Source organism: Strigops habroptila, chromosome 23, assembly GCF_004027225.2.
Source record: "Strigops habroptila isolate Jane chromosome 23, bStrHab1.2.pri, whole genome shotgun sequence".
NCBI lineage: Eukaryota > Metazoa > Chordata > Aves > Psittaciformes > Psittacidae > Strigops > Strigops habroptila.
The window spans coordinates 1,281,606-1,305,292 of record NC_044299.2 but is presented as its reverse complement, the minus strand read 5'-3'; the positions used below and the strand labels follow the sequence as shown (position 1 = coordinate 1,305,292).

General features: G+C 60.9%; 1 protein-coding gene across 1 annotated transcript; it reads left to right on the top strand.

Annotated features, from left to right (window-relative positions):
- Positions 1 to 1,332: 1,332 nt before the first annotated feature.
- Positions 1,333 to 19,586, top strand: RAPGEF3 (Rap guanine nucleotide exchange factor 3). Its single transcript, XM_030510485.1, has 27 exons — positions 1,333 to 1,633; positions 5,346 to 5,399; positions 5,650 to 5,756; positions 6,603 to 6,724; positions 6,829 to 7,003; positions 7,235 to 7,319; positions 7,834 to 7,894; positions 9,503 to 9,579; positions 9,659 to 9,805; positions 9,911 to 10,020; positions 10,843 to 10,931; positions 11,418 to 11,496; positions 12,047 to 12,197; positions 12,291 to 12,373; positions 12,904 to 12,943; positions 13,043 to 13,124; positions 13,198 to 13,344; positions 13,437 to 13,534; positions 13,703 to 13,828; positions 13,912 to 14,093; positions 14,169 to 14,259; positions 14,979 to 15,029; positions 15,736 to 15,823; positions 15,942 to 16,006; positions 16,424 to 16,478; positions 18,122 to 18,193; positions 18,433 to 19,586. The coding sequence occupies exons 1-27, from the start codon at positions 1,550 to 1,552 to the stop codon at positions 18,549 to 18,551; spliced, it is 2,640 nt and encodes an 879-aa protein (XP_030366345.1). The 5' UTR covers positions 1,333 to 1,549; the 3' UTR covers positions 18,552 to 19,586.
- The last annotated feature ends 4,101 nt before the right edge of the window (positions 19,587 to 23,687 follow it).

Below are 23,687 nucleotides of genomic sequence, written 5' to 3'. Positions count from 1 at the left end.
CCCCAAAGTCCCTGGGGTGCTTAAGCAAGGCAGGAAGCAGGATCAAGGATGCCTGTTGGAGCTGCTCGTGTCCAGCTGACATTGCTGGTTGGGATGGGGGCTGCTTTAAATAGAGAGTTTTAAATCTTGGGTTTTAATAAAAAAATAGGTTTTATTTCAAAAGGAAAAGCTCCTTTTGGCAGAAACCCGCCTCTCTGCAGCCAGAAGCCCCAGCACAAGCCCTCCAAGGTCTGCTGGGCCACGCTCCAGCTCTGCTCCTCCGTCCTCCCCGGCCAGAGGCTCGGGGCCACCTCCCCAGCACAAATCACATCCCACTTTCCAGCACCCCTGGGCCCTGTTCTTCCCACCCCACCAGGCTGGGCCCTGCAGGATCGAGAAGGGCAGGGGGACCCTGTGGTTCCCCAAGCCCTGGGGTCTCAGTGGGGTGCACAGGGTAAGGCAGGAGCTCCTAAAGACACCTTGATCCCCAGTGGGGTGCTCAGGGGCTCCTGGTGGCACCCCAATTCTCAAGTCTCTGTGGGGTGCTCAGGGGCTCCTAAAGGCATCCCAGTCCTTGGAGTCTCAGTGGGGTGCTCAAGGGCAGGTCAGGGGCTCCTAAAGACACCCCAGTCTCCAGGTGGGGTGCACAGGTGCTCCTGGAGACACCCCAATCCCAGGTCCCAGAGCTCTGGCTGGATGGGGCCTCCAGCGGCTGGGAATTCAGGCTGGGGGTGTCCCCCCTCTTCCCCAGGACACGAGGGATCCCCAAAAGGCCCTGGGGAGGAGGGGGGGTCCCGGTGCGGAGGGCGGGGGTCAGCCCGTGGGGCCACGGGGGGGGCTGCGGGCGGGAAGCGCCGTGTCCCGGCCCTGGTCCCGGTCCCAGTCCCGTTCCCGTTCCCTTTCCCGTTCCTGGTCCCGCTCCCGCTCCCTGTCCCTGTCCCGGTCCCTTTCCCGTTCCTGGTCCCGCTCCCGCTCCCTGTCCCTGTCCCGGTCCCAGCGCCGCTCCCGATACCGGTCCGGTCCCAGCCCTGTTCCCTGTCCCGGTCCCGGTCCCAGCCCCGCTCCCGCTCCCGGTCCGGTCCCAGCCCTGTTCCCAGTCCCGCTCCCAGCCCAGTCCCAGCTCCCGGTCCCAGCCCCGCTCCCTATCCCGATCCCGGTCCGGTCCGGTCCCAGCCCCGTTCCCAGCCCCGTTCCCGCTCCGCTCCCGTTCCCGGTCCCAGCCCTCCCGGGGGCGGGGCGCGCCCAGCCCGGCTCGGCGGCGGCGGCGGCGGCGGCAGCAGCGGCGGTGGCGGAGCCGAGCCCGGCCCGTCCCGAGCCCGCCCCGAGCAGCGTCGCGGAGCCGCCGCCGCCGCCGCCGCCGGAGCAGCCCCGGGCTGCGGCCACGATGGCTCCGTCCCGCCGCGCCGCCGCCGCCGCCGCATGAAGGTTGGCGGGGCCGGGGCGGCGGCAGCGGGCGGGAGGCGGCGCGGCGGGGCCCGGGGGTGCCGGGGACCCGGAGCCGGCAGCGCACACGGCCCCCGGGCTGGAGCCGCGGGCGGACGGTCACCGGCTGTCGGGGCTCCTCAAGAAGATGCACTTGTTCCGGAGCTCCAGCTACGAGATCCGGCTGGAGGGCGAAGGGGGCAGCCTGCCCCGCATCCAGGGCATCCGCTGGGTGAGTGCGGGGACCCCTCGAGACCAGGGACCCCCTTCGCTGCCGGATCCCCCTCTCAGCATCACTCCCAGCGTCGGGGTCCGGCCGCAGGGGTTTGGGGTACGGGGTGGAGAGACCACGAGTGGGGCATCCCCCCGCTCCTCCGGGCTGCAGCCCCGCTCCTTGAGCTCGGCTTTGCAAGGCTCGGGCTTAGCAGCGGGCTGTGATCGGGGTGACCCGAGCCCTGCTCCCCCTTCGTGTGTGCTGGCTGTGAGGTCAGGCGTGCAGGGAGCCAGGCCAGGCGTGCAAGGAGTGAGACCAGGCGTGCAAGGAGTGAGACCAGGCGTGCAAGGAGCCAGGCGTGCAAGGACTGAGGTCAGGCGTGCAAGGAGTGAGGTCAGGCGTGCAAGAGCCAGGCCAAGTGTGCAGGGAATGAGACCAGGTGTGTAGGGAGCCAGACGTGCAAAAAGCCAGACCAAGCGTGCAAGGAGTGAGGTCAGGCATGCAAGGACTGAGACCAGGCGTGCAAGGAGCCAGGCCAGGCGTGCAAGGAGCCAGCCCATGCGAGGAGCTGGCAGCCAGGCATGACATGAGGGCAGTGCCATTGTGCTCCGGTGCACGGCAGCCGGCAGCAACCCCCAGCCCCGGGGTGTGTGACCAGGAAGGACCTTCCCTGCAGCACACGGGTTCAACATGTCCCGGCCTGGGCCAGCTCAGGCTGTTCCTACGGGAGAAACTTGGCCCTTGGCAGCAGGATGATGCTCAGCATCGTGTCCTCCTGCCCCAGGTCTGTGCTGTGCCCTGGCCAGGGGTGCTGGGGGTCCCCGGGGTGCAGAAGGCACCAGGTCTTAGAATCACAGCCTGGTTTGGGTTGAGGGGACCTTAAAGCTCCTCCAGTTCCAACCCCCTGCCACGGCAGGGGCACCTTCCACTAGAGCAGGTTGCTCCAAGCCTCGTCCAACCTGGCCTTGAAGGTCCCTGCTCTTGGGCTCTTGTCCCCTTTGGGCTAGGATGTGACCCCAGAGCCCTGGGTTGAGCATCACAACCTTCCTCTTCCCTCCTGCCTGACTGGAGACAGAGGGGTTTAATGAATAAAGTGAAATTCCTTTAAGGAAGCAGCCCCCCTTCAGCATTCCTATGCAGCTCTTCAGCAAATAAGACGTTTTCCCTGATTTTTTCCTCCTTGGAACTTTTAGGAACTTCGTTTTGGGAGGGTTTTGGAGTGGCAGAAGCCAGGGAAGTGGGGGCAGGAGCAGGCTGGAGCATTGCTGTGTGGTGGCACTAGTGTGACAGGGATGTCCCCTCCAGGGTGGCTCCTGGCTGTTTGGGCACAGTGGGTTTGATCCTTGCAGGGAAAGGGGATGTTCTCCTCACTTACTACAGGTATGGGAGAGGTGAAGGGCAGGGAATGGTCTGGCTGTGCCTTGGAGCAACACATTGTCCCTTGTCCCCATCACTGCAAGCCTGTGGCTGCTGGAAACTCCTCCTCACATCCTGGCTCCGTCTCATCCCTCCTGGGAACCTGTTTCCCTGATCCCAGTGCAAAATCCCTCCCAGCTCTTTCTTGCTGCGAGGCTCCAGCCCAGGCTCCCATTCCCTGGCATCAGCGGGACATCACAGCCCGGAATCCCCAAGCAGCTCCATCCTTCATTCCCAGCATCCAAGTGCCACCGTGCTGCATCCCTGCAGGGACAGAGGGGAACGGGTCACCAAGCCCCATTCCCAAGGAGGATCCCAAGGGATCATCAAGCCCCTGGCTGGCTGCCGTGCCCTTTGAGCCTGCGGATGGGCGAGGACTTTCTCCGGAGCCGTAAAGCCTGAAATAACTCCTGTTGTTTTCCTTGGGATCCCAAACAAAAGCAACACAGGAGCCTTGGCCGGCCGCCCGCTGCTGCCGGATTTCTGGAGACAGGCAGGATCCCAGCGCCCGCCTGTCCCCGGAGCAGGAAGATGGAAAGAGGCGACTCCTTAGGAAGCTGTTTGGAGACGGCGGCCGCGATGCTGCCACAATGAGGCAGGGGCTGAGGGTGGGGAGAGCATCCTGTGGCTCCACACATGGGATGCTTTGGGAAGGGGGATTTTGGGACCAGCCGTGAGATTCTGCATCGGAGCAACAGGAAAAGCCCAGGAGGAGATTCTGGGACCAGCCGTGAGATTCTGCATCGGAGCAACAGGAAAAGCCCAGGAGGGAGGAATCTCTCCGAGCCCTCATGCCTGGGTTGTGCAAGTCTCCTTCGGTGTCCTTGTGAGCACAGCTTGGAGCGGGATCATGGCACATAGTGGGGGTTGGAACTAGATGATTTAAGGTCCTTTCCGACCCAAAGCATTCCATGATCCTGGCTGTGTGCCTCAAGGACAGGCCTCACTTACGGGGTGACATATGGGGACCGGAGCAGCCAAGGGGGTGCCCTCAATGTCCGCCTCCCACGGGAGGCAGCTCCGTGCTCCTCAATAGGAGCAAACATTTGCTCTGCAATCTCCGGCACGTTTCCTGCTCCACGGGACGGTCACGAGGCTCAGGAACGTTTGCAGAGTGAATAAGTCACCGTGTCCCAGGCTCGGTGACAGCATCGCTGTGTCAGGAGTGTCCCCAAGGACCTGCTGCCTTCACGGAGCCGCTTGTTTCCCATCTGCTCCCTGGATCTCTCCTAAGCCGGTTGCAAAGTGGTTGGTGGCTGGTCCAGAGGAGGATGGGGAAGCCTCGGGGGTATGGAAAGGGCTGGAGGAAATGAGGGAGCAGCTTGAGCCGGGCAGGGTGTGAGCAGGAAGGGGTTGGGATAGGCAGGGAGGCAGCGCAGGGCAGAGCATCCATCCGAGCACCCATCCGAGCACCCATCGGAGGTGGCCAGGAGGTGCCAGGAGGGCACTTTGGTTTCCTCTCAGCTCCTGGTGAGTGGGTTTGTCCTTGGATTCAGTTGCAAAGAAGCTTCTGCACCCAATTACTCCTGACTTCCTTAACTGAGGCTTTCATCCATCCCTCTTGCTGCGGTTGCTCATTCCTTCCCAACCAGCAGATCCAAGGAGGAGCTGGCCCTGAAGATGCTGCTTTTCAAGCACCCACCGCCTCAAGTGCTTCAGACCCTTTATAGCCGGAAATAAACAGGGGGGGACCACAAACCCTTCCCCTCAAGGTGCCCCCACAAAGGTGAAGGAAGACACCCCAAGGAGGGATGATCCTCACCTTGCCCTGGGGTTAATGCTCCGAGTGCAGTAACTGCCTTGGCCAGGGCAGCACAAGGAGAACAGGTCTGACGGGCTCTTGGCTTCCTCCAGCCCGTACACACCAGAGGAAAGGTTGTTTATTCAAGGCTGTGGCCATGCGGGAACCCGGGAGCCCTCATCCCGCTGGGCAGCACCAGGAATAGGGATGAGCTTTAAGGTCCCTTCCAACCCAAACCGTTCCAGGATTCCATGATTCCCTTCCAGAAGGGGAAACATGGGAGAGAAACGAACACAAGGATTAAAAAGTGATGGGAATAAACAGAGGGATGAATGGTCCTGGAGAAGCCAAGGACTCAAGCATGGTCCAGCCCCATTCCTGGTGGAGCTGAGCCTGGCTCTGGTTGTGCTGTGGTACTCAGTATCCCGGACGGCACGATGAGATCCAACCTCCTCGTGTGCTGGGATGGGGACAGTCTGCTGGGATGCAGGACTCCCTATGGATGCAATAGGGTGAAGGGGGGACATGGCAGAGCCCACACAGCCACCAACCCCCTTCTCTTTGGTTTTCCAGACCCCACTTTTGGACACTGAATCCACCCTGGACTATGGACACAGCCTCACCCAGGTGGGAAACCCACAGGGACCTGAGTTTGGGGAGGGGGAGATGGAGAAACGTGCGTTGAGGAGCACCCCCATGTTGTGGAGTCTTCACCCTGGCTTTGGGCTGCTCAATCCCTTGGGATCAGCCATTCCTGGGGGTGGGAGATGGAGATCCCAGGGTGCTGGGGGGGGCATGGAGGTGTCAGCAAAGTCAGGGTCCACCACCCATGTCCTCCTGCTTCCCCTGTGAGTGTATGATCCCCTTCCACCCTCAGGCATCCTCGGAGAGGATCTGGCGAGCCGGGAAGCTCCTTTACATCCACCTCACCAGCACCCGGCCTGGCCTCATCCGGGACCACAAGCATCACCTGCGGCATCACAGGTAGGAGCGTCGGTACCCCTGTTATACCGGGGGCACCAGGCGATGATGCGGACCCCAACATGGAACCATGGGATGGTTTGGGTTGGAAGGGACCTTAAGGATCATCCAGTCCCAACCTTTGGGTTGGAAGGGACCTTAAAGATCATCCAGTCCCAACCCCCTGCCACGGGCAGGGACACCTTCCACTAGAGCAGGTTGCTCCAAGCCCCTGTGTCCAACCTGGCCTTGAACACTGCCAGGGATGGGGCAGCCACAGCTTCTCTGGGCACCCTGTGCCAGCGCCTCAGCACCCTCACAGGGAAGAGCTTCTGCCTTATCTCCAACCTGAACTTCCCCTGTTCCAGTTTGAACCCATCACCCCTTGTCCTATCACTCCAGTCGCTGCTGAAGGTCCCTCTGCAGCATCCTTGTAGCCCCCTTCAGACCCTGGAAGCTGCTCTGAGGTCTCCACGCAGCTTCTCTTCTCCAGCCCCAATGTTCTCAGCCTGGCTCCTACGGGAGCTGCTCCAGCCCCTCATCATCCTCATGGCCTCCTCTGGACTTGCTCCACCAGCTCCATGTCCTTCTGATGCTGGGGACACCAGAAGTGGATGCAGCATCCAAGTGGAGTCTCATGAGAGCAGAGCAAAGGGGGAGAATCCCCTTCCCTGACCTGCTGCTCACGCTCTGGGGGTGCAGCCCAGCACACGGGGGGGGTTCTGTGCTGAAGCTTCTCATTGTCCATCACCCCCAAGTCCTTCTCCTGGGGCTGCTCTGCTCCTCCTGCCCATCCCATGCAGGGTTCCCCCGTGGTGCTGGGTGCTGCAGCCCCGGTCTGGGCTGGATCTCACCCTTGTGCCCCTGCAGGCAGTGCTGCTCCGGGAGGGAGCTGGTGGACTGGCTGCTGAGCGCCGGGCTGGCCGTGCAGACCCGCAGCCAAGCCATCGGCATCTGCCAGGTCCTGGTGGATGGAGGCGTCCTGACGCACGGTGAGGGTCCCGCAAGGCGACACCGGGCACATCGGGGTCTCCCATGGGTGCACATGGCACCCATTGGGTGCTTGGCTGAGCTCACGGGTGTTCTCCCCCCGCAGTGAAGCAGGAGTGGCATTTCCAGGACAAGGAGACCCAGTTCTATCGCTTTGCCGAGCTGGAGCTGAGCCCCGATCCCGGCGCTGGGCTCCGGGATGCGGAGGAGCTGCTGGAAGCTTTGGCATTCCTGGCTCAGCTGGGTCCTGATGCGCTGCTCACCATGGCCCTGCGCAAGCCGTGAGTGGCCGGGGGGGTGTAGAGGGATATGGGGAGATAAAGGGGGATGTGGGGCTCATTTTGACCCTGCTCCATGGGGAGCTGGGGTACCAAAGGGGCTCCTGTGGATGGGTTGATCACAGCATCCCTTCCACGGCTTGGGATTCCTTCCTTGCATGGTCAGGGGTTGTGGCTGGAGATGGGGCAGGGAGAGGGGCCATGGATGCTGCTCACCCCCTGCTCCCCTCCCAGGCCTGCCCAGCGCACGCAGGATGAGCTGGAGCTCATATTTGAGGAGCTTCTCCACATCAAAGCCGTGGCTCATCTCTCCCACTCGGTGAGTGCCCTGCGTGTGTGTCCCAACCGGTCCTGGTCCCCTCATCCTCCTGCATCCCATCGCTTCCCATCTGAGCATCCTCTCCTGGCCCCCTCATCCTCCTGCATCCCACCGCTTCCCATCTGAGCATCCTCTCCTGGCCCCCTCATCCTCCTGCATGCCATCGCTTCCCATCTGAGCATCCTCTCCTGGCCCCCTCATCCTCCTGCATCCCACCGCTTCCCATCTGAGCATCCTCTCCTGGCCCCCTCATCCTCCTGCATCCCACCGCTTCCCATCTGAGCATCCTCTCCTGGCCCCCTCATCCTCCTGCATCCCATCGCTTCCCATCTGAGCATCCTCTCCTGGTCCCCTCATCCTCCTGCATCCCATCGCTTCCCATCTGAGCATCCTCTCCTGGCCCTCCCTAAGCATTCCTGAGCCTCCTTCCCACCCAGTCCCCATGTCCATCTGTGTCCCATTCTCGCTGAGCTCCGGACTGGGCTGATCCCAATGGAAGCGCCTCTTGCTGCAGGTGAAGCGGGAGCTGGCGTCCGTGCTGATGTTCGAGTCGCACCAGAGAGCAGGCACCGTGCGTGAGTATCGCGTGTCCCAGGGGACACCCACGGCTGGATGGGCCCCAAGGAGGGGTCCCCAGCCTTGGGGGGGACATCTGGAACCTTGGGCATCAGTGTGGATGCTCCTGATGTCTTTTGGTGGACCAGGGGTGGAGGGGACCAGAAAAATCACTGCATGGGCTCAGGATGAGGAGGATGATGAAGGATGCTTGGGGGCTTGGGATGAGGGGAATGATGAGGGATGCTTGGGGGCTTGGGATGAGGGGAATGATGAGGGATGCTTGGGGGCTTGGGATGAAGAGGATGATGAGGGATGCTTGGAGGCTTGGGATGAAGAGGATGATGAGGGATGCTTGGGGGCTTGGGATTGGGGAGGATGATGAGGGATGCTTGGGGGCTTGGGATGAAGAGGATGATGAGGGATGCTTGGGGGCTTGGGATTGGGGAGGATGATGAGGGATGCTTGGGGGTTTGGGATGAAGATGATGATGAGGGATGCTTGGGGGCTTGGGATTGGGGAGGATGATGAGGGATGCTTGGGGGCTTGGGATGAAGAGGATGATGAGGGATGCTTGGGGGCTTGGGATTGGGGAGGATGATGAGGGATGCTTGGGGGCTTGGGATGAAGATGATGATGAGGGATGCTTGGGGGCTTGGGATGAAGAGGATGATGAGGGATGCTTGGGGGTTTGGGATGAGGGGGATGATGAGGGATGCTTGGGGGCTTGGGATGAGGGGGATGATGAGGGATGCTTGGGGGCTTGGGATGGGGAGGATGACGAGGGATGCTTGGGGGCTTGGGATGAAGGGGATGATGAGGGATGCTTGGGGGCTTGGGATGAGGGGGATGATGAGGGATGCTTGGGGGCTTGGGATGAGGGGGATGATGAGGGATGCTTGGGGGCTTGGGATGAGGGGCATGATGAGGGATGCTTGGGGGCTTGGGATGAGGGGAATGATGAGGGATGCTTGGGGACTTGGGATGGGAGAATGATGAGGGATGCTTGGGGGCTTGGGATGAAGAGGATGATGAGGGATGCTTGGGGGCTTGGGATGAGGGGAATGATGAGGGATGCTTGGGGGTTTGGGATGAGGGGGATGATGAGGGATGCTTGGGGGTTGGGATGAAGAGGATGATGAGGGATGCTCGGGGGAGCAGGTTTGGGGAGGATGATGAGGGATGCTTGGGGGCTTGGGATTGGGGAGGATGATGAGGGATGCTTGGGGGATTGGGATGAAGAGGATGATGAGGGATGCTTGGGGGCTTGGGATTGGGGAGGATGATGAGGGATGCTTGGGGGCTTGGGATGGGGGAATGATGAGGGATGCTTGGGGGCTTGGGATGAAGAGGATGATGAGGGATGCTTGGGGGCTTGGGATGGGAGGATGATGAGTGATGCTTGGGGGCTTGGGATGAGGGGAATGATGAGGGATGCTTGGGGGTTTGGGATGAAGAGGATGATGAGGGATGCTTGGGGGCTTGGGATGGGGGAATGATGAGGGATGCTTGGGGGCTTGGGATGAAGATGATGATGAGGGATGCTTGGGGGCTTGGGATGGGAGGATGCTGAGGGATGCTTGAGGTCTCCCCTTCTTCAACCTCTGTATGCTGTCATTCACCTGCAGTGTTCAGCCAAGGAGATAAAGGCACCTCATGGTACATCATCTGGAAGGGCTCGGTGAACGTGGTGACCCACGGCAAGGTAGGTCCTGCCCAATCCAGACCCCCCATGTCACTGCCCCCCCCCCAGTGCTGCCCTTCACCCTGGGTGTCCCCCCCAGGGCTTGGTGGCCACCCTGCACGAGGGGGACGACTTTGGGCAGTTGGCTCTGGTGAACGATGCTCCTCGTGCGGCCACCATCATCCTGCGAGAGGACAACTGCCACTTCCTGCGTGTGGACAAGCAGGACTTCAACCACATCCTCAAGGTGGGCAGGGAGGACCCTTCTCTGTGTGTCTCTGTGGGGTTTTGGGGTGCAACCAGGTGGCCTGATGGGTCAGAGCTGGGCTGACGGGTGCTTCCTCTCCCCCAGGACGTGGAGGCCAACACCATGCGCCTGAAGGAGCACGGGAAGGTGGTGCTCGTCCTGCAGAAGAACCTGCAGGGTGGCAGCAACCAGCCAGCCACGGCGCGGAGCAGCAGGTGACAGCGGCTTGTCCCCATCCCTCCTTGCAGCCACCACGATGCCACTTGTCCCTCTGCCTCCTCTCCTTGTCCCTCTGCATCCTCTGCTTGTCCCTCTGCCTCCCCTGCTTGTCCCTCTCCCTCCTCTCCTTGTCCCTCTGCATCCCCTGCTTGTCCCTTTGCCTCCTCTCTTTGTCCCTCTCCCTTCTCTCTGTGTCCCTCTCCCTCCTCTGTTTGTCCCTCTGCCTCCTCTCCTTGTGCCTCTGCATCCCCTGCTTGTCCCTCTCCCTCCTCTCCTTGTCCCTCTCCCTCCTCTCCTTGTCCCTTTGCCTCCCCTGCTTGTCCCTCTCCCTCCTCTCCTTGTCCCTCTCCCTCCTCTCCTTGTCCCTCTCCCTCCCCTCCTTGTCCCTCTCCCTCCTCTCCTTGTCCCTCTCCCTCCTCTCCTTGTCCCTCTCCCTCCTCTCCTTGTCCCTTTGCCTCCCCTGCTTGTCCCTCTCCCTCCTCTCCTTGTCCCTCTCCCTCCCCTCCTTGTCCCTTTGCCTCCCCTGCTTGTCCCTCTCCCTCCTCTCCTTGTCCCTCTCCCTCCTCTCCTTGTCCCTCTCCCTCCTCTCCTTGTCCCTTTGCCTCCCCTGCTTGTCCCTCTCCCTCCTCTCCTTGTCCCTCTGCCTCCCCTGCTTGTCCCTTTGCCTCCCCTGCTTGTCCCTCTCCCTTCTCTCGTTGTCCTTCTGTATCCTCTCATTGTTCCTCTGTATCCTCTGCTTGTCCCTCTGCCTGGGACCCAGCATGGTGGCCCCGATGGTGCCACATCCTTCCCTGATGTGCCCTGGCTCTTCCCACCAGGTACTTGGTGATGGCCGGGACACCGGAGAAGATCCTGGAGCACCTGCTGGAGTTCATGAGGCTCGATGCGACGCTCTACGACCCCGTGGGTAGGTTGGGGGGGGGTCCATGTCCCACGTCCCAGAGCCACCTTGATGGGCAGAGGGCTGGAGGGGGACCAGGCAGAGCAGGAGCACCTTATTCCCGGTGTTCAACTCCAAAAGCTGCTCCTCCCACCCTAAACCCCACATTGGGCTGGGAAAAGGAGGCAGCTCCCGGGCCAAGAGCATCCCTCCATCTCCCCCTGCCTTCGGAGAGGAGCAAAACCAGTCCAGGAGGGAACCAGGAGATGTCCCCAGTGGGTAAAAAATCAGAGCTGGAGTTGGGACACGCTGCGAGTGCAGCTCTTTTGGTCCAACCTCTTTCCTCCCCAAATCCCGCAGCCTTCCCAACCCTTTCCATGGCCTTTAGGAGCAAAACTTGAGCGTGGTCACCATGGTGGGGGACACTTTCCCTGCCAGCCAAGCTGCCATCACCGTGTCCCCAACCCATTGGGGACAGTGAAGGATGAATGATGATGTCCTGGTCTCTTCCAGACACGCTGCTGGGGGATTTCCTGCTGACCTACACTGTGTTCATGCCAACATCACAGCTCTGCAGAGCTCTGCTGCACCAGTATCCTTCTGTGCTGGAGCTGGGGGGGACGGGCTCCATCCCACTGTCACCCAGTGGGACCGCAGGGGTTGGCCGGGGGACCCCCAATCATGGAATCATGGAATCACAGAGTGGTTTGGGTTGAAGGGACCTTAAAGCTCATCCAGCTCCAACCCCTGCCACGGGCAGGGACACCTTCCACTAGAGCAGGTTGCTCCAAGCCCCTGTGTCCAACCTGGCCTTGAACACTGCCAGGGATGGGGCAGCCACAGCTTCTCTGGGCACCCTGTGCCAGCGCCTCAGCACCCTCACAGGGAAGAGCTTCTGCCTTATCTCCAACCTGAACTTCCCCTGTTCCAGTCTGAACCCATCACCTCTTGTCCCATCACTCCAATTCCTGATGAAGGTCCCTCTGCAGCATCCTTGTAGCCCCCTTCAGACCCTGGAAGCTGCTCTGAGGTCTCCACGCAGCTTCTCTCCTCCAGTCTTGGTCACGGGGCGCATCCCCATCTCCCCTCCCAGACATAAGGGGGTTCCCTGCCTGCTCCCCACCACCCTTGACTGGTCCCAGTTTCCGTGCGGAGCCGATGGAGGGCTCAGAGCAGGACAAGGCCACCTACTCCCTGCACAAGCGCCGCAAGATCCTGCGGCTGGTGAGCCAGTGGGTGCTGCTCTACGGGCGGCTGCTGCAGGGCGACCGCAGCACCACGGCCCTGCTGCAGGTACCGGCACCGGGGAGGGGGGACAGGGGGTGTCCCCAGAGGGGTCTGGCTGTGACATCCCCCATAGGGACCTTGGGCATCTTCCTCCTGCAGAACCTGGCGGACCTGGCGAGCCGGGACCCCCGCCTGGGTGGGATGGTCCAGGAGCCAGCGCAGGAACGGCGGCGGCCCCGAGCGTGAGTCCCGTGGGAATTGCAGCATCCAGAGTCATTAGGGATGGAAGGAACTTCTGGAGAGCATCTAGTGCAAGGCAGGGCCACCTAGAGCTCTGTCCCCCAGTGCCACCGCTGGTGCCCATGGCCCTGGTCCTGCACTCCTTGTGCCTGGAGTATTGGACTTCCCATGGGAATGGCCAGCAAAGCAATGGTTGTGCAGACTGGGGGGATGCCAGCAGCTCTCGGGTCATCATGGCCATAGTTTTGGGGTTTCCCAGTTACAGGGAGGGTGTCAAACACTAGTGTCCCATAGGGATGCTCGTGGGGCTTGGTGGTGACCTGGATCCTGGGGGCTTCAGGACCTGATTGTCCTTATGGGGATGCTCATGGGGCTTGGTAGTGACCTGAATCCTGGGGGCTTCAGGACCTGGTTGTCCTTATGGGGATGCTCGTGGGGCTTGGTAGTGACCTGGATCCTGGGGGCTTCAGGACCTGGTTGTCCCTGGTGCAGCCTGCAGGGTTCTAACACCACCTTTATCCCTTCTCTACAGGCTGGAGAATGGAGATGGGAGCGTTTCTCCCCAGCCCAAGGTAGGGGAAGCCCTTGGGGTGCTTTGTGGGCCTTTGGGTGCCCTGTGGGGTGTCTGATGGGTTGAAGCATCCACCCCACTCTCCCCACCTTGGCCGCAGGCTCAGAGCTCGGTGACCTGGTTGGGGAGCCAGGAGGAGGCGATTCTGAGCAGCACTTGTGCCTTGAGAGCCCAGGACAAAGGTACTGCCCCGCTCCGGGGACTGTCCCCTCCCCGGGGGTGCGACACTGAAGCCCTTTCACCCCCCCCCTATAGTGCCCTATGAGATCTACAGACCCGACCACTCCTGCCTGGTGACGGTGCTGCCCGTCAACGCCTCGGTGCGGGACGTGCTGCGGTCCCTCGCCCCGCGGCTGGGCCGTGATGGGGAGCACATCCTGGTCAAGGTGAATTCGGCTGGAGGTGAGCGGGATGCCCCCGGGATTCCTCTATGGAAGGGGTTGGCCCGTGCCCAGCCGGGATCTGGCCCCTTCTCTCCGTCCTGTCTCCCATAGACAAAGTGGGGCTGCAGCTGGATGCTGTTGGGGTCTTCACAGCGCTGGGGCTCAATGAGAGACTCTTTGCTGTGAGCGTGGAGGAGCTCAGCAGCCTGGTGAGCACAGGCTGGGGGGGTCCTGGGGGTGGGCAGTACCAGCCAAGTGGGGTCTGGGGCTGCGGTGGCTCCACAGCAGCTCAGGGTTGGGGTGTCCATCCCTCCCTGCTCCTCTCCTGCTGTGGTGGCTGAAGGCAGGAGGGGTTGAGCATCCTCTGCTGTTCATAGACCCCCCATCCTGAGCAGTTGGGCCCCCAAGTTGGCTCCTCAGAGACCCTGGACCTCATCAGCTCCAAGGACCTGGCCAGCCACCTCACCGACTACGACTGGAACCTCTTCAAGAGCATCCACCAGGTAGGACCAACACCGGGACTATGGAGGAGACACCTCGGGGTGGCTTTAGGGACCGTTCTCAGCAACCACGTTGTGCTTTGCAGGTGGAAATGATCCACTACATCATCCGGCCGCAGAAGTTCCACGACGTGACCACGGCCAACCTGGAGCGGGTGATGCGGCGCTTCAATGAGCTGCAGTACTGGGTGGCCACGGAGCTGTGCCTCTGCCCCGAGGTGGGCAGGAGAGCCCAGCTCCTTCGCAAGTTCATCAAGTTGGCTGCACAGTGAGTCCTCACGCCCCATCCTGCCCGTATGGAGCCGGTGGTGGCCTCCAAGGCTGACTCTGTCCTCACCTGCAGCCTCAAGGAGCAGAAGAACCTCAATTCCTTCTTCGCGGTGATGTTTGGTGTGAGCAACACGGCAGTCAGCCGCCTGGCCAAGACGTGGGAGGTGAATACCACCAGCCCTGTGAGGTCCCTGGGGTCTGCAGGAGTGGGTCTGGGTCTCCTGGCTTGGGCAAGCGTGGTCCAGGGGCTGAGAGACAGGTAGACACTGCACCCGTAAGCTCTGAGCAAGGTGCTAAGGGAAGGGGACCAGGATCATGGAATCATGGGATGGTTTGGGTTGGAAGGGAGCTTAAAGCTCAACCAGTTCCAATCCCCTGCCACGGGCAGGGACACCTTCCACTAGGGCAGGTTGCTCCAAGCCCCTGTGTCCAACCTGGCCTTGAACACTGCCAGGGATGGGGCAGCCACAGCTTCTCTGGGCACCCTGTGCCAGTGTCCCACCACCCTCACAGGGAAGAGCTTCTGCCTCAGAGCTCATCTCAATCTCCCCTCTGGCAGGTTAAAGCCATTCCCCTTGGCCTGTCCCTCCATCCCTTGTCCAAAGCCCCTCTCCAGGTTTCCTGGAGCCCCTTTAGGCACTGGAGCTGCTCTAAGGTCTCCCCTTCAGGAGCCTTCTCTTCTCCAGCTGCCCCAGCCCAGCTCTCTCAGGCTCCATAGACCCACCTGGGTACCAAACCCCCCCACCAGGGTGGCAGCAGGCTCCAAGCCTGTTGCTCATGAGCAGGGGGTGCTGTGGGGCAGACGTGGGGTGCAGGAGGTGCTGGGGGGTCTCCAGGGGTGGGGATTCTGGGGGCTGGTGCCCACAACCCTCCCCCTGCACAGAGGCTGCCCCATAAGATCCGGAAGCTGCACTCGGCGCTGGAGCGGATGCTGGTGAGCACGGCCCCTTCCCTGTATCCCCCTTCTCATCCCATATCCCCCTTCCCACCATGTATCCCCCTTCCTACCCTCTATCTCTCATCCCACCCTGTATCCCCCTTCCCTGTATCCCCCTTCCCACCCCATATCCCCTTTCCTACCCCATATCCCCTTTCCCACCCTGTATCCCACTTCACACCCTCTATCTCCCTTCCCACCCTGTGTCCCCCTTCCCTGTATCCACCTTCTCATCCCATATCCCCCTTCCCTCCCCATATCCTCCTTCCCACCCTGTATCCCCCTTCCCATCCCATATCCTCCTTGCCACTCCATATCCCCCTTGCCACCTCATGTTCCCCCTTCTCTCCCCATATCCTCCTTCCCACCCTGTATTCCTCTTCCTATCCCATATCTTCCGTGCCACTCCATATCCCCCTTCCCACCCCGTATCCCTCTTCCCATCCCATATCCTCCTTGCCACTCCATATCCCCCTTCCCACTCCGTATCCCCCTTCCCTGTATCCCCCTTCTCATCCCACATCCTCCTTCCCACCCTGTATCCCCCTTTCCATCCCATACGCCCCCTTCCCACCCCATATCCCCCTTCCCAGCAGGGTTTGTCCCTGCTTCCCGATAGGCACAAGGTCCCAGGGGTGCCATGAAGGTGCTGCCCTCCTCTTCCTCCCCTGTCCCCTGTGCTGAGGTTCTGCTCCATCCCCAGGACCCATCGTGGAACCACAGGGTCTATCGCCTGGCCATCGCCAAGCTGAGCCCCCCCATCATCCCCTTTGTGCCCCTTCTCCTCAAAGGTGGGTACCTCAGCTTTGGGGTGCAGGTGGGAATGGCTTGGGATGGGTGGTGGGGACCCCTTTGGATGCATCCAAGGACCAGGAAGCCGAATCTGATCCCTGCCTCCCCCCGCTGCAGACATGACGTTCATCCACGAGGGCAATCGCACGCTGGCCGAGAACCTCATCAACTTTGAGAAGATGGTGAGTGGGGCAGGTTGGCTCCCCATGGACCCCACTTGGGGGTCCGTTGTCACCCCATCCTTTGGGATGCAGATCCAGAGAATCTCTTCCATGTGTGGGTGCTGGGACACTGGAATGGGTTGAAGGGTTGGCACTGTCCAAGGCCACGTTGGATGGGGCTTGGAGCAACCTCCTCTAGTGGAAGGTGTCCCTGTCCATGGCAGGGGTTGGAGCTGGAGGAGCTTTAAGGTCTTTTCCAACCCAAACCATCCATGATTCCATGATCTCCATGGCACAAGTGCAGCCCCCCCCAGCAACCAGGATCCCCCCCCCGGCCATCCCTATGGATGGGACATGGGGCAGCCACCGCTGGAGCTGGAGGGGACCGTGTTTCCCCAGCCAAGGTGGCAGCAAGTGACGTTTGTGCCTTGCCCACAGCACATGATGGCAAAGACCGTGCGTGTCCTGCAGCGCTGCCGCGGCCACGCGCACGGTGAGAGGGGCTGGGAATGGGGCTGAGCTCCTATGGGATGGGGCTGGGAATGGGGCTGGGAATGGGGCTGAGCTCCCATGGGAATGGGGCTGGGAATGGGGCTGAGCTCCTGTGGGAATGGGGCTGGGAATGGGGCTGGGAATGGGGCTGAGCTCCTACGGGAGTGGGGCTGGGAATGGGGCTGAGGTCCTGCGGGAATGGGGCTGGGAATGGGGCTGAGCTCCTATGGGATGGGGCTGGGAATGGGGCTGAGCTCCTACGGGAGTGGGGCTGGGAATGGGGCTGAGCTCCTGTGGGAGTGGGGCTGGGAATGGGGCTGGGAACGGGGCTGAGCTCCTGCAGGAATGGGGCTGAGCTCCCATGGGATGGGGCTGGGAACGGGGCTGAGCTCCTGCGGGAATGGGGCTGGGAACGGGGCTGGGAACGGGGCTGGGCTTCTGCGGGAGTGGGGTGGGAATGGGGCTGAGCTCCTGCGGGAGTGGGGCTGGGAATGGGGCTGAGCTCCTATGGGATGGGGCTGAGCTCCTGTGGGAATGGGGCTGAGTTCCTGTGGGGATGGGGCTGAGCTCCTGCGGGAATGGGGCTGAGCTCCGATGGGAATGGGACTGGGAATGGGGCTGGGAATGGGGCTGAGCTCCTGCGGGAGTGGGGCTGAGCTCCTGCAGGAATGGGGCTGAGCTCATGTGCAAATGGAACTGAGCTCCTGGAGGAATGGGGTTGAACTCCTGTGGGAATGGGGCTGGGAATGGGGCTGAGCTCTCATGGGAATGGGGCTGAGCTCCTGTGGGGATGGGGCTGGGAATGGGGCTGAGCTCCTGCAGGAGTGGGGCTGGGAATGGGGCTGAGCTCCTATGGGATGGGGCTGAGCTCATGTGCAAAAGGGACTGAGCTCCTGGAGGAATGGGGTTGAACTTCTGTGGGGATGGGGCTGGGAATGGGGCTGAGCTCCTGCGGGAATGGGGCTCAGAATGGGGCTGAGCTCCTGCAGGATTGGGCTGAGCTCCCATGGGAATGGGGCTGAGCTCCTGTGGGGATGGGGCTCAGAATGGGGCTGAGCTCCTGTGGGAATGGGGCTCAGAATGGGGCTGAGCTCCTGCAGGATTGGGCTGAGCTCCCCTGGGAATGGGGCTGAGCTCCTGTGGGGATGGGGCTGAGCGCTCATGGGAATGGGGCTGAGCTCCTGTGGGAATGGGGCTCAGAATGGGGCTGAGCTCCTGCAGGATTGGGCTGAGCTCCTGTGGGGATGGGGCTCAGAATGGGGCTGAGCTCCTGCAGGATTGGGCTGAGCTCCCCTGGGAATGGGGCTGAGCTCCTGTGGGGATGGGGCTGAGCGCTCATGGGAATGGGGCTGAGCTCCTGTGGGAATGGGGCTCAGAATGGGGCTGAGCTCCTGCAGGATTGGGCTGAGCTCCCATGGGAATGGGGCTGAGCTCCTGTGGGGATGGGGCTCAGAATGGGGCTGAGCTCCTGTGGGAATGGGGCTCAGAATGGGGCTGAGCTCCTGCAGGATTGGGCTGAGCTCCCCTGGGAATGGGGCTGAGCTCCTGTGGGGATGGGGCTGAGCTCTCATGGGAATGGGGCTGAGCTCCTGTGGGGATGGGGCTGGGGATGGGGCTGAGCTCCTGCTCTCTGTCCACATCCAGCTCCACTCTCCCCACTGCGAACCCGCTCCCCGCACCGGCCCGAGGACCCCAAGGCCGTCAGGATGTCCACGTGTATGTCTGGGTTCATCCTTCTGCCCCCCAACCCCGTGCTGGGAGACCCAGCATCCCTATGGGATGAGCCAGGGAGAGGTGATGGAGAGATCCATGAGCCAAGGGAGAGGTGATGGAGGGATCCATGAGCCAGGGAGAGGTGATGGAGGGATCCGTGAGATGCGGATCCATGGGGAGGGTTGCTCCAGGGTGATGGATGGGGATTGGGGACCCCATCCCTGACCCCACGTCTCCGGCAGGCTCGGAGCAGTCCCTCAGCGTGCGCAGCCCCGTCTCTACGTGGGCCTACCTGCAGCACCTGAGAGCCATCGACAGCCAGAAGGAGCTGCTGCGGCTTTCCCGAGACCTGGAATCCTGAGGCAGCCCGGAGCAGGGATGTGGCAGTGGGGCTGCCCCATAGCTCTGCTCCCGGCAGCACCGGCCATGGGGCTGCGCTTGGAGCCAGCCAAGAGCTGCTCCTGCTTGGCCCAGGGGCAGGAGAGGGCCACGGGCAGCGGGGTGAGCGCTGGAGGTGCTGCATTCCCTTTGCTTCTCCATGCAGCAGCCTGGGATTCACTCCCTGCTCCGGCCAGGAGGGAGGAAGGAGCCTGGATGCCCCCGGAGCTGCCCATCCTGCGGGTACCAGGCTGGAAGATGCTGCTTCCCCATGGAGGGACTCAAGCCAGAGCATCCCTATGAGCAGGGACCACCCTGAGGCAGGGTCTGGCTTGTGCTGCCCCATGGACCACAGGGGAGCTGCCCTTCCCCTGGTGTGTCCCATGAGAGATGCTGGCTCCCATCGCAGCCTATGGGAGCTGCGTGATCCCAGCAGCCATGGGGGAAGTGTCTTGACCCCCCCCCCCAGAACTTTTGGGGGTTAAAGCAGCCCTTGGACTAATCGCAGCCACCTCCGTGCCTCAGTTTCCCCACATGGATGGGGGCAGGAATAGCCACGTCCAGCCATGGGGCAGCGTCAGTCATGGAAGGAAGGAAGCTGTGGTGGCCTCGTGATGGAGATGGTGACCTGCTCCAGCCAATCCCAACCCATGGCCACAAACACGTTTGGGGGAGATGCCTTTGAAGGAAACAGAGCTGATGGACCCCAGGGGCCAGGACCCACATCCCACCCCTCAGAGCATCTCTATGCACATGGAGCACTTTGACAATGACCTTGAGCAGGCCCGGATGAAGCTGTGGGGCTCAGGGGACATCACAGCCCACAGAGGTCCCACGTTCGCAGGGTGCCACCACAATGGAAGCTCTGTGGCAGGTCTGTGCCATGGCCGGGACACCACAAGCCAAATCCCACCAGCCTTGCCCCAAGGGCTACAAGGACCAGAGCTGCTGCGTTGGTTGCTCTTCAAGCCATGCACATCAGTGGCTTGATGAAAATAAAGGTCCCATCACACCTAAAGAAGGTTTCAAGCAGCCACCTATGGGGCGGGATGTGGGTTCCTTGCAGCTCCCAGCCCCACGGCTTTGTGGTTTGGGTGGTTGTGTTCAACAGGGCATGGTCCCAGCAGTGGTCATGTCCCAGCCCCAGAGGAGGCCGTGGGGCTGGAGCAGCTCTGCTCTGGAGCCAGGCTGAGAGAGTTGGGCTGGGGCAGCCTGGAGAAGAGAAGGCTCCTGAAGGGGAGACCTTAGAGCAGCTCCAGTGCCTAAAGGGGCTCCAGGAAACCTGGAGAGGGGCTTTGGACAAGGGATGGAGGGACAGGCCAAGGGGAATGGCTTTAACCTGCCAGAGGGGAGACTGAGATGAGCTCTGAGGCAGAAGCTCTTCCCTGTGAGGGTGCTGAGGCGCTGGCACAGACTTTTCCCAGAGAAGCTGTGGCTGCCCCATCCCTGGCAGTGTTCAAGGCCAGGTTGGACACAGGAGCTTGGAGCAACCTGCTCTAGTGGAAGGTGTCCCTGCCTGTGGCAGGGGGTTGGAGCTGGGTGAGCTCCCTTCAACCCAACCATTCCATGGTTCTATAAGGTTGCTTTCCCAGCCTCCCCACAGAGGACACCTTTAGCCTTGGGCTCCTTTGGGAGTGCCAGCTCCACCAGCAGAGATGTGGGAGCAGCGTGTTTGTCCCTGTTTCCCAGCCACACCTCGCAGAAGCTGGTGGCTGGATGTGAGCACATCCCACTTGATGTCCTCGCACATCCCCATGGACCAGCACGTCTTGTTTCCCCTTCAGCAGTGCTGGACCTGCAGGCACCAGAGCCCCTTGAGCTCCTGGGGACCACCTCCTCCTCCTCACCCATGGGCTGCAGGACCAGGACCAGAGCACGTCAATGTGTGCTGGGCCAGGGTCCAGAGTCACTGGTGAGAGCAGGACACTGTCACCAAACCCTGTGACACTGCTCAAGGTGCTTGTTCATGAGGGGTGTTGCAGGAAGGAGGTTTGTCATCATGGAATCACAGACTGGTTTGGGTTGGAAAGGACCTGAAGTTCATCCGGTTTCACCCCCCTGCCCCTTTGAAAACAAGGAGGTTGTGCAATGATCCACAGGCAGCGTGAAGATGCTTTTGGAGGCAGGATGGGCGCTGAGCTGGTCCAGTCTAGTCACCTTTGGGTGACACACAGGCCATGCTCCATGGGAACCATGCTAGCCAGGCTGTGGCAGCACAGAAAGCTGTCTTTCCTTATGGATATACCAAAACACCCATCATCTGGGAACATCTCCCACTGGGATGCACTGAATTGAGCCTGGGCTGGCCCTGCTGTGGGCAGGGAAGAGGCTGGTGACCACATGAAGCATGGGCTGAGCTTCCTATCGGTGTTACCAGCACTGTGGAGGCTCCATGGGGAATGACAGCCCCTTGCAGGGTGGGAATGGACCATCTCTGTGCTTGTCCCATGAATGAGACCACGCTGGGATCACCCACAAACCCCACTCCTTGAGCAACCACGATGCTGAAACCCGGCTTGTGGTTGTGTCTTGGTGTCTCCTTGTGCTGCTGGAGGACCTGGAGGCTTCAGCCAAGGCTGGTCTGTGCCATAAGGGGTCCCGACCTCCACAAACAGCATCTGAGGAAGAAGAGGCTGTTACCTCCATTCACTGGGGAGCAGAAGTTGCCCCCAGTTAACCCCAGTTGTACGGGACCCTGTGCCAAGCGGTGGCCAATGGTCACCAGCTCCTATCTCTAATGGACCTGGGTGGGCAAAGACCCCATGAGAAGCTTTCCCCATTCTCCTCTATCACCCCAGGGTTCATGGACACCAGGAGTGGAGCAATACTGGGATACTGGATTATCCAGCCCTTCTCCCACTGCAGGAAGCCTGTGATTAAGCCATGCACATAATGAATGGGGTTTGGGTGAAGGCCTCGGTGGCACCAAGCTCCTCCTTCCCCTCCGTGCCCCCAGGGCACCCACATATAGCAGGGAGTGCCAGGGAGCACCGTCATTCCCAACCTGCTCTCCAGGACGCTCCCAAACACCCAGCCTGCTGTCGGTGGGATGATGAAGACCTGGATCCTCCTGGTCGGGGCAGGAATAGCCCTGGGCTGCGTGTCTGGCAGTGAGTAATGGAGCTCTGCTTTGGCAGAGGGGCTAAAGCAGCCGGGGGATCCCATGGGAAGGGGCTGGGGATGGGCTGGAAGCACAAGGTGCTGCCATAAACCAGGAGCTGGGTTGTACTGGGGCAGTTGGATCCATCAGAGCTTCAGAGGGGACAAGGTGAGGATGGTTTCATGCTGCAGCTCTGAGGGGGTCCATGGTGATGAGGGTGGTTTATCCTTCTCTTTGATGGGTCGAGAATCCCCTGATCTTTAGGCATGGCCACCAATTGCTTCCTGGTGCATCCTGGTGTGCTTCATCCTGTAATCCCAGCTTCCTCTGCCTCCTCCATCCTCCAGCACCGCAGGAGGAGGAAGGGAACTGTATTTCTGGTACATTATCCATAGTCTTTCCATGGAACCCAGTGAGATGCAATGGAAAATACTCATGAACTTGGGTGCTTTGCCCTTCACGAGAGGAGACAGGCCTGGGGAGGTGATGAAGATGAGCTCTGCCTTCGCTGCTGCACCAAGGGGTGGCCTGTGGGCAGCAGATTGTGGCTCCTGCTTGACCAGGATCCTGCACATGACTTGGTGCTCTCATTGCCACCCTCTTGCACAAAGGGTGAACTGTGATCGAGTTGCAAGGAGGGAGTTTCATCACTCCCAACGCTGCCAAGAGGCTCTTGGAGCCCTCAGGAGCAATGGTGAGGAGTTGTGCAAGGCCAGTGCGGGAGAGGAGCTGCTTCTGCTACAAACCAGCCCGAAAGCAGGAGGATTTGCTGTGGTTTCATGAAGCGTGAAGTGATTCCTGCTCGAAGGAATACCTGGGCAGCTTCTCTGGCTTGTGTCATGGCCTGCCTTTGGTGCAGGGCTGTCAGAGCATCACCCTGATGGACCTGTCTGAGCTGTGACACCTCCACCATGTAATGAGCTTAGGCAGGACAGTGGTGATAGATGCTGCCTCATAAACAGCCTGCACCCCGGTTACATGTGGTTTTGGAGGCCAGGAGCATGTCATGAAGTACCTGAGGAGCTCAGCCCATCAATAGCTCTTTGGTTGCAAGTTTATTTGTCCTTCCAAATGGGCCTTTTCATAGGGTTGATCCTTGGGCTGTGTTTGAACAGTGCAGCGAGGTCCTGAGCCAGGGCAGGGACTCGGGCACGAGCCATAACCCATCCCCATGCACTAAAGCCAAACTGGGAAGCACTGGGAGAGCTCCAACACTTCCCCACACGCTGGTGCATGGAGCTGCTCAGGAAATACCCCCCTTTTCTCCTGATCAAATCCTGTTTGGAGGAAAGGAAAAGGAGATTGGTTTGGTCCCAAAAGCTGCTCCGGGGAGGGCTGGAGCTGGCTGAAGGGCTGCAAATGAGACTGAATTATTGGCCTGGCTTCGTGGAGCCAGAAAAACAGGCTGGACCAGCCAAAGGTTGAGTAGCTGAGTGTGGATGTGCTGAGCTGAGCCACGTCTGCTCTGCTCTGGGCAGACCCCACTTGGAAACTGCATCCAGTTCTGGTGTCCTCAGCATAAGAAGGACATGGAGCTGTTGGAGCAAGTCCAGAGGAGGCCATGAGGATGATGAGGGGCTGGAGCAGCTCCTGTATGGAGCCAGGCTGAGAACATTGGGGCTGCTCAGCCTGGAGAAGAGAAGCTGCTGGAGACCTCAGAGCAGCTTCCAGTGTCTGAAGGGGGCCACAAGGATGCTGGAGAGGGACCTTCATCAGGGCCTGGAGTGATGGGACAAGGGGTGATGGGTTCAAACTGAAACAGGGGAAGTTCAGGTTGGATCTAAGGCAGAAGTTCTTCCCTGTGAGGGTGCTGAGGCGCTGGCACAGACTTTTCCCAGAGAAGCTGTGGCTGCCCCATCCCTGGCAGTGTTCAAGGCCAGGTTGGACACAGGGGCTTGGAGCAACCTGCTCTAGTGGAAGGTGTCCCTGCCCGGGGCAGGGGTTTGGAACTGGATGAGCTTTAAGGTCCCTTCCAACCCAAACCAATCCATGATTCTATGTCCTCCTGCTCCACCCCCA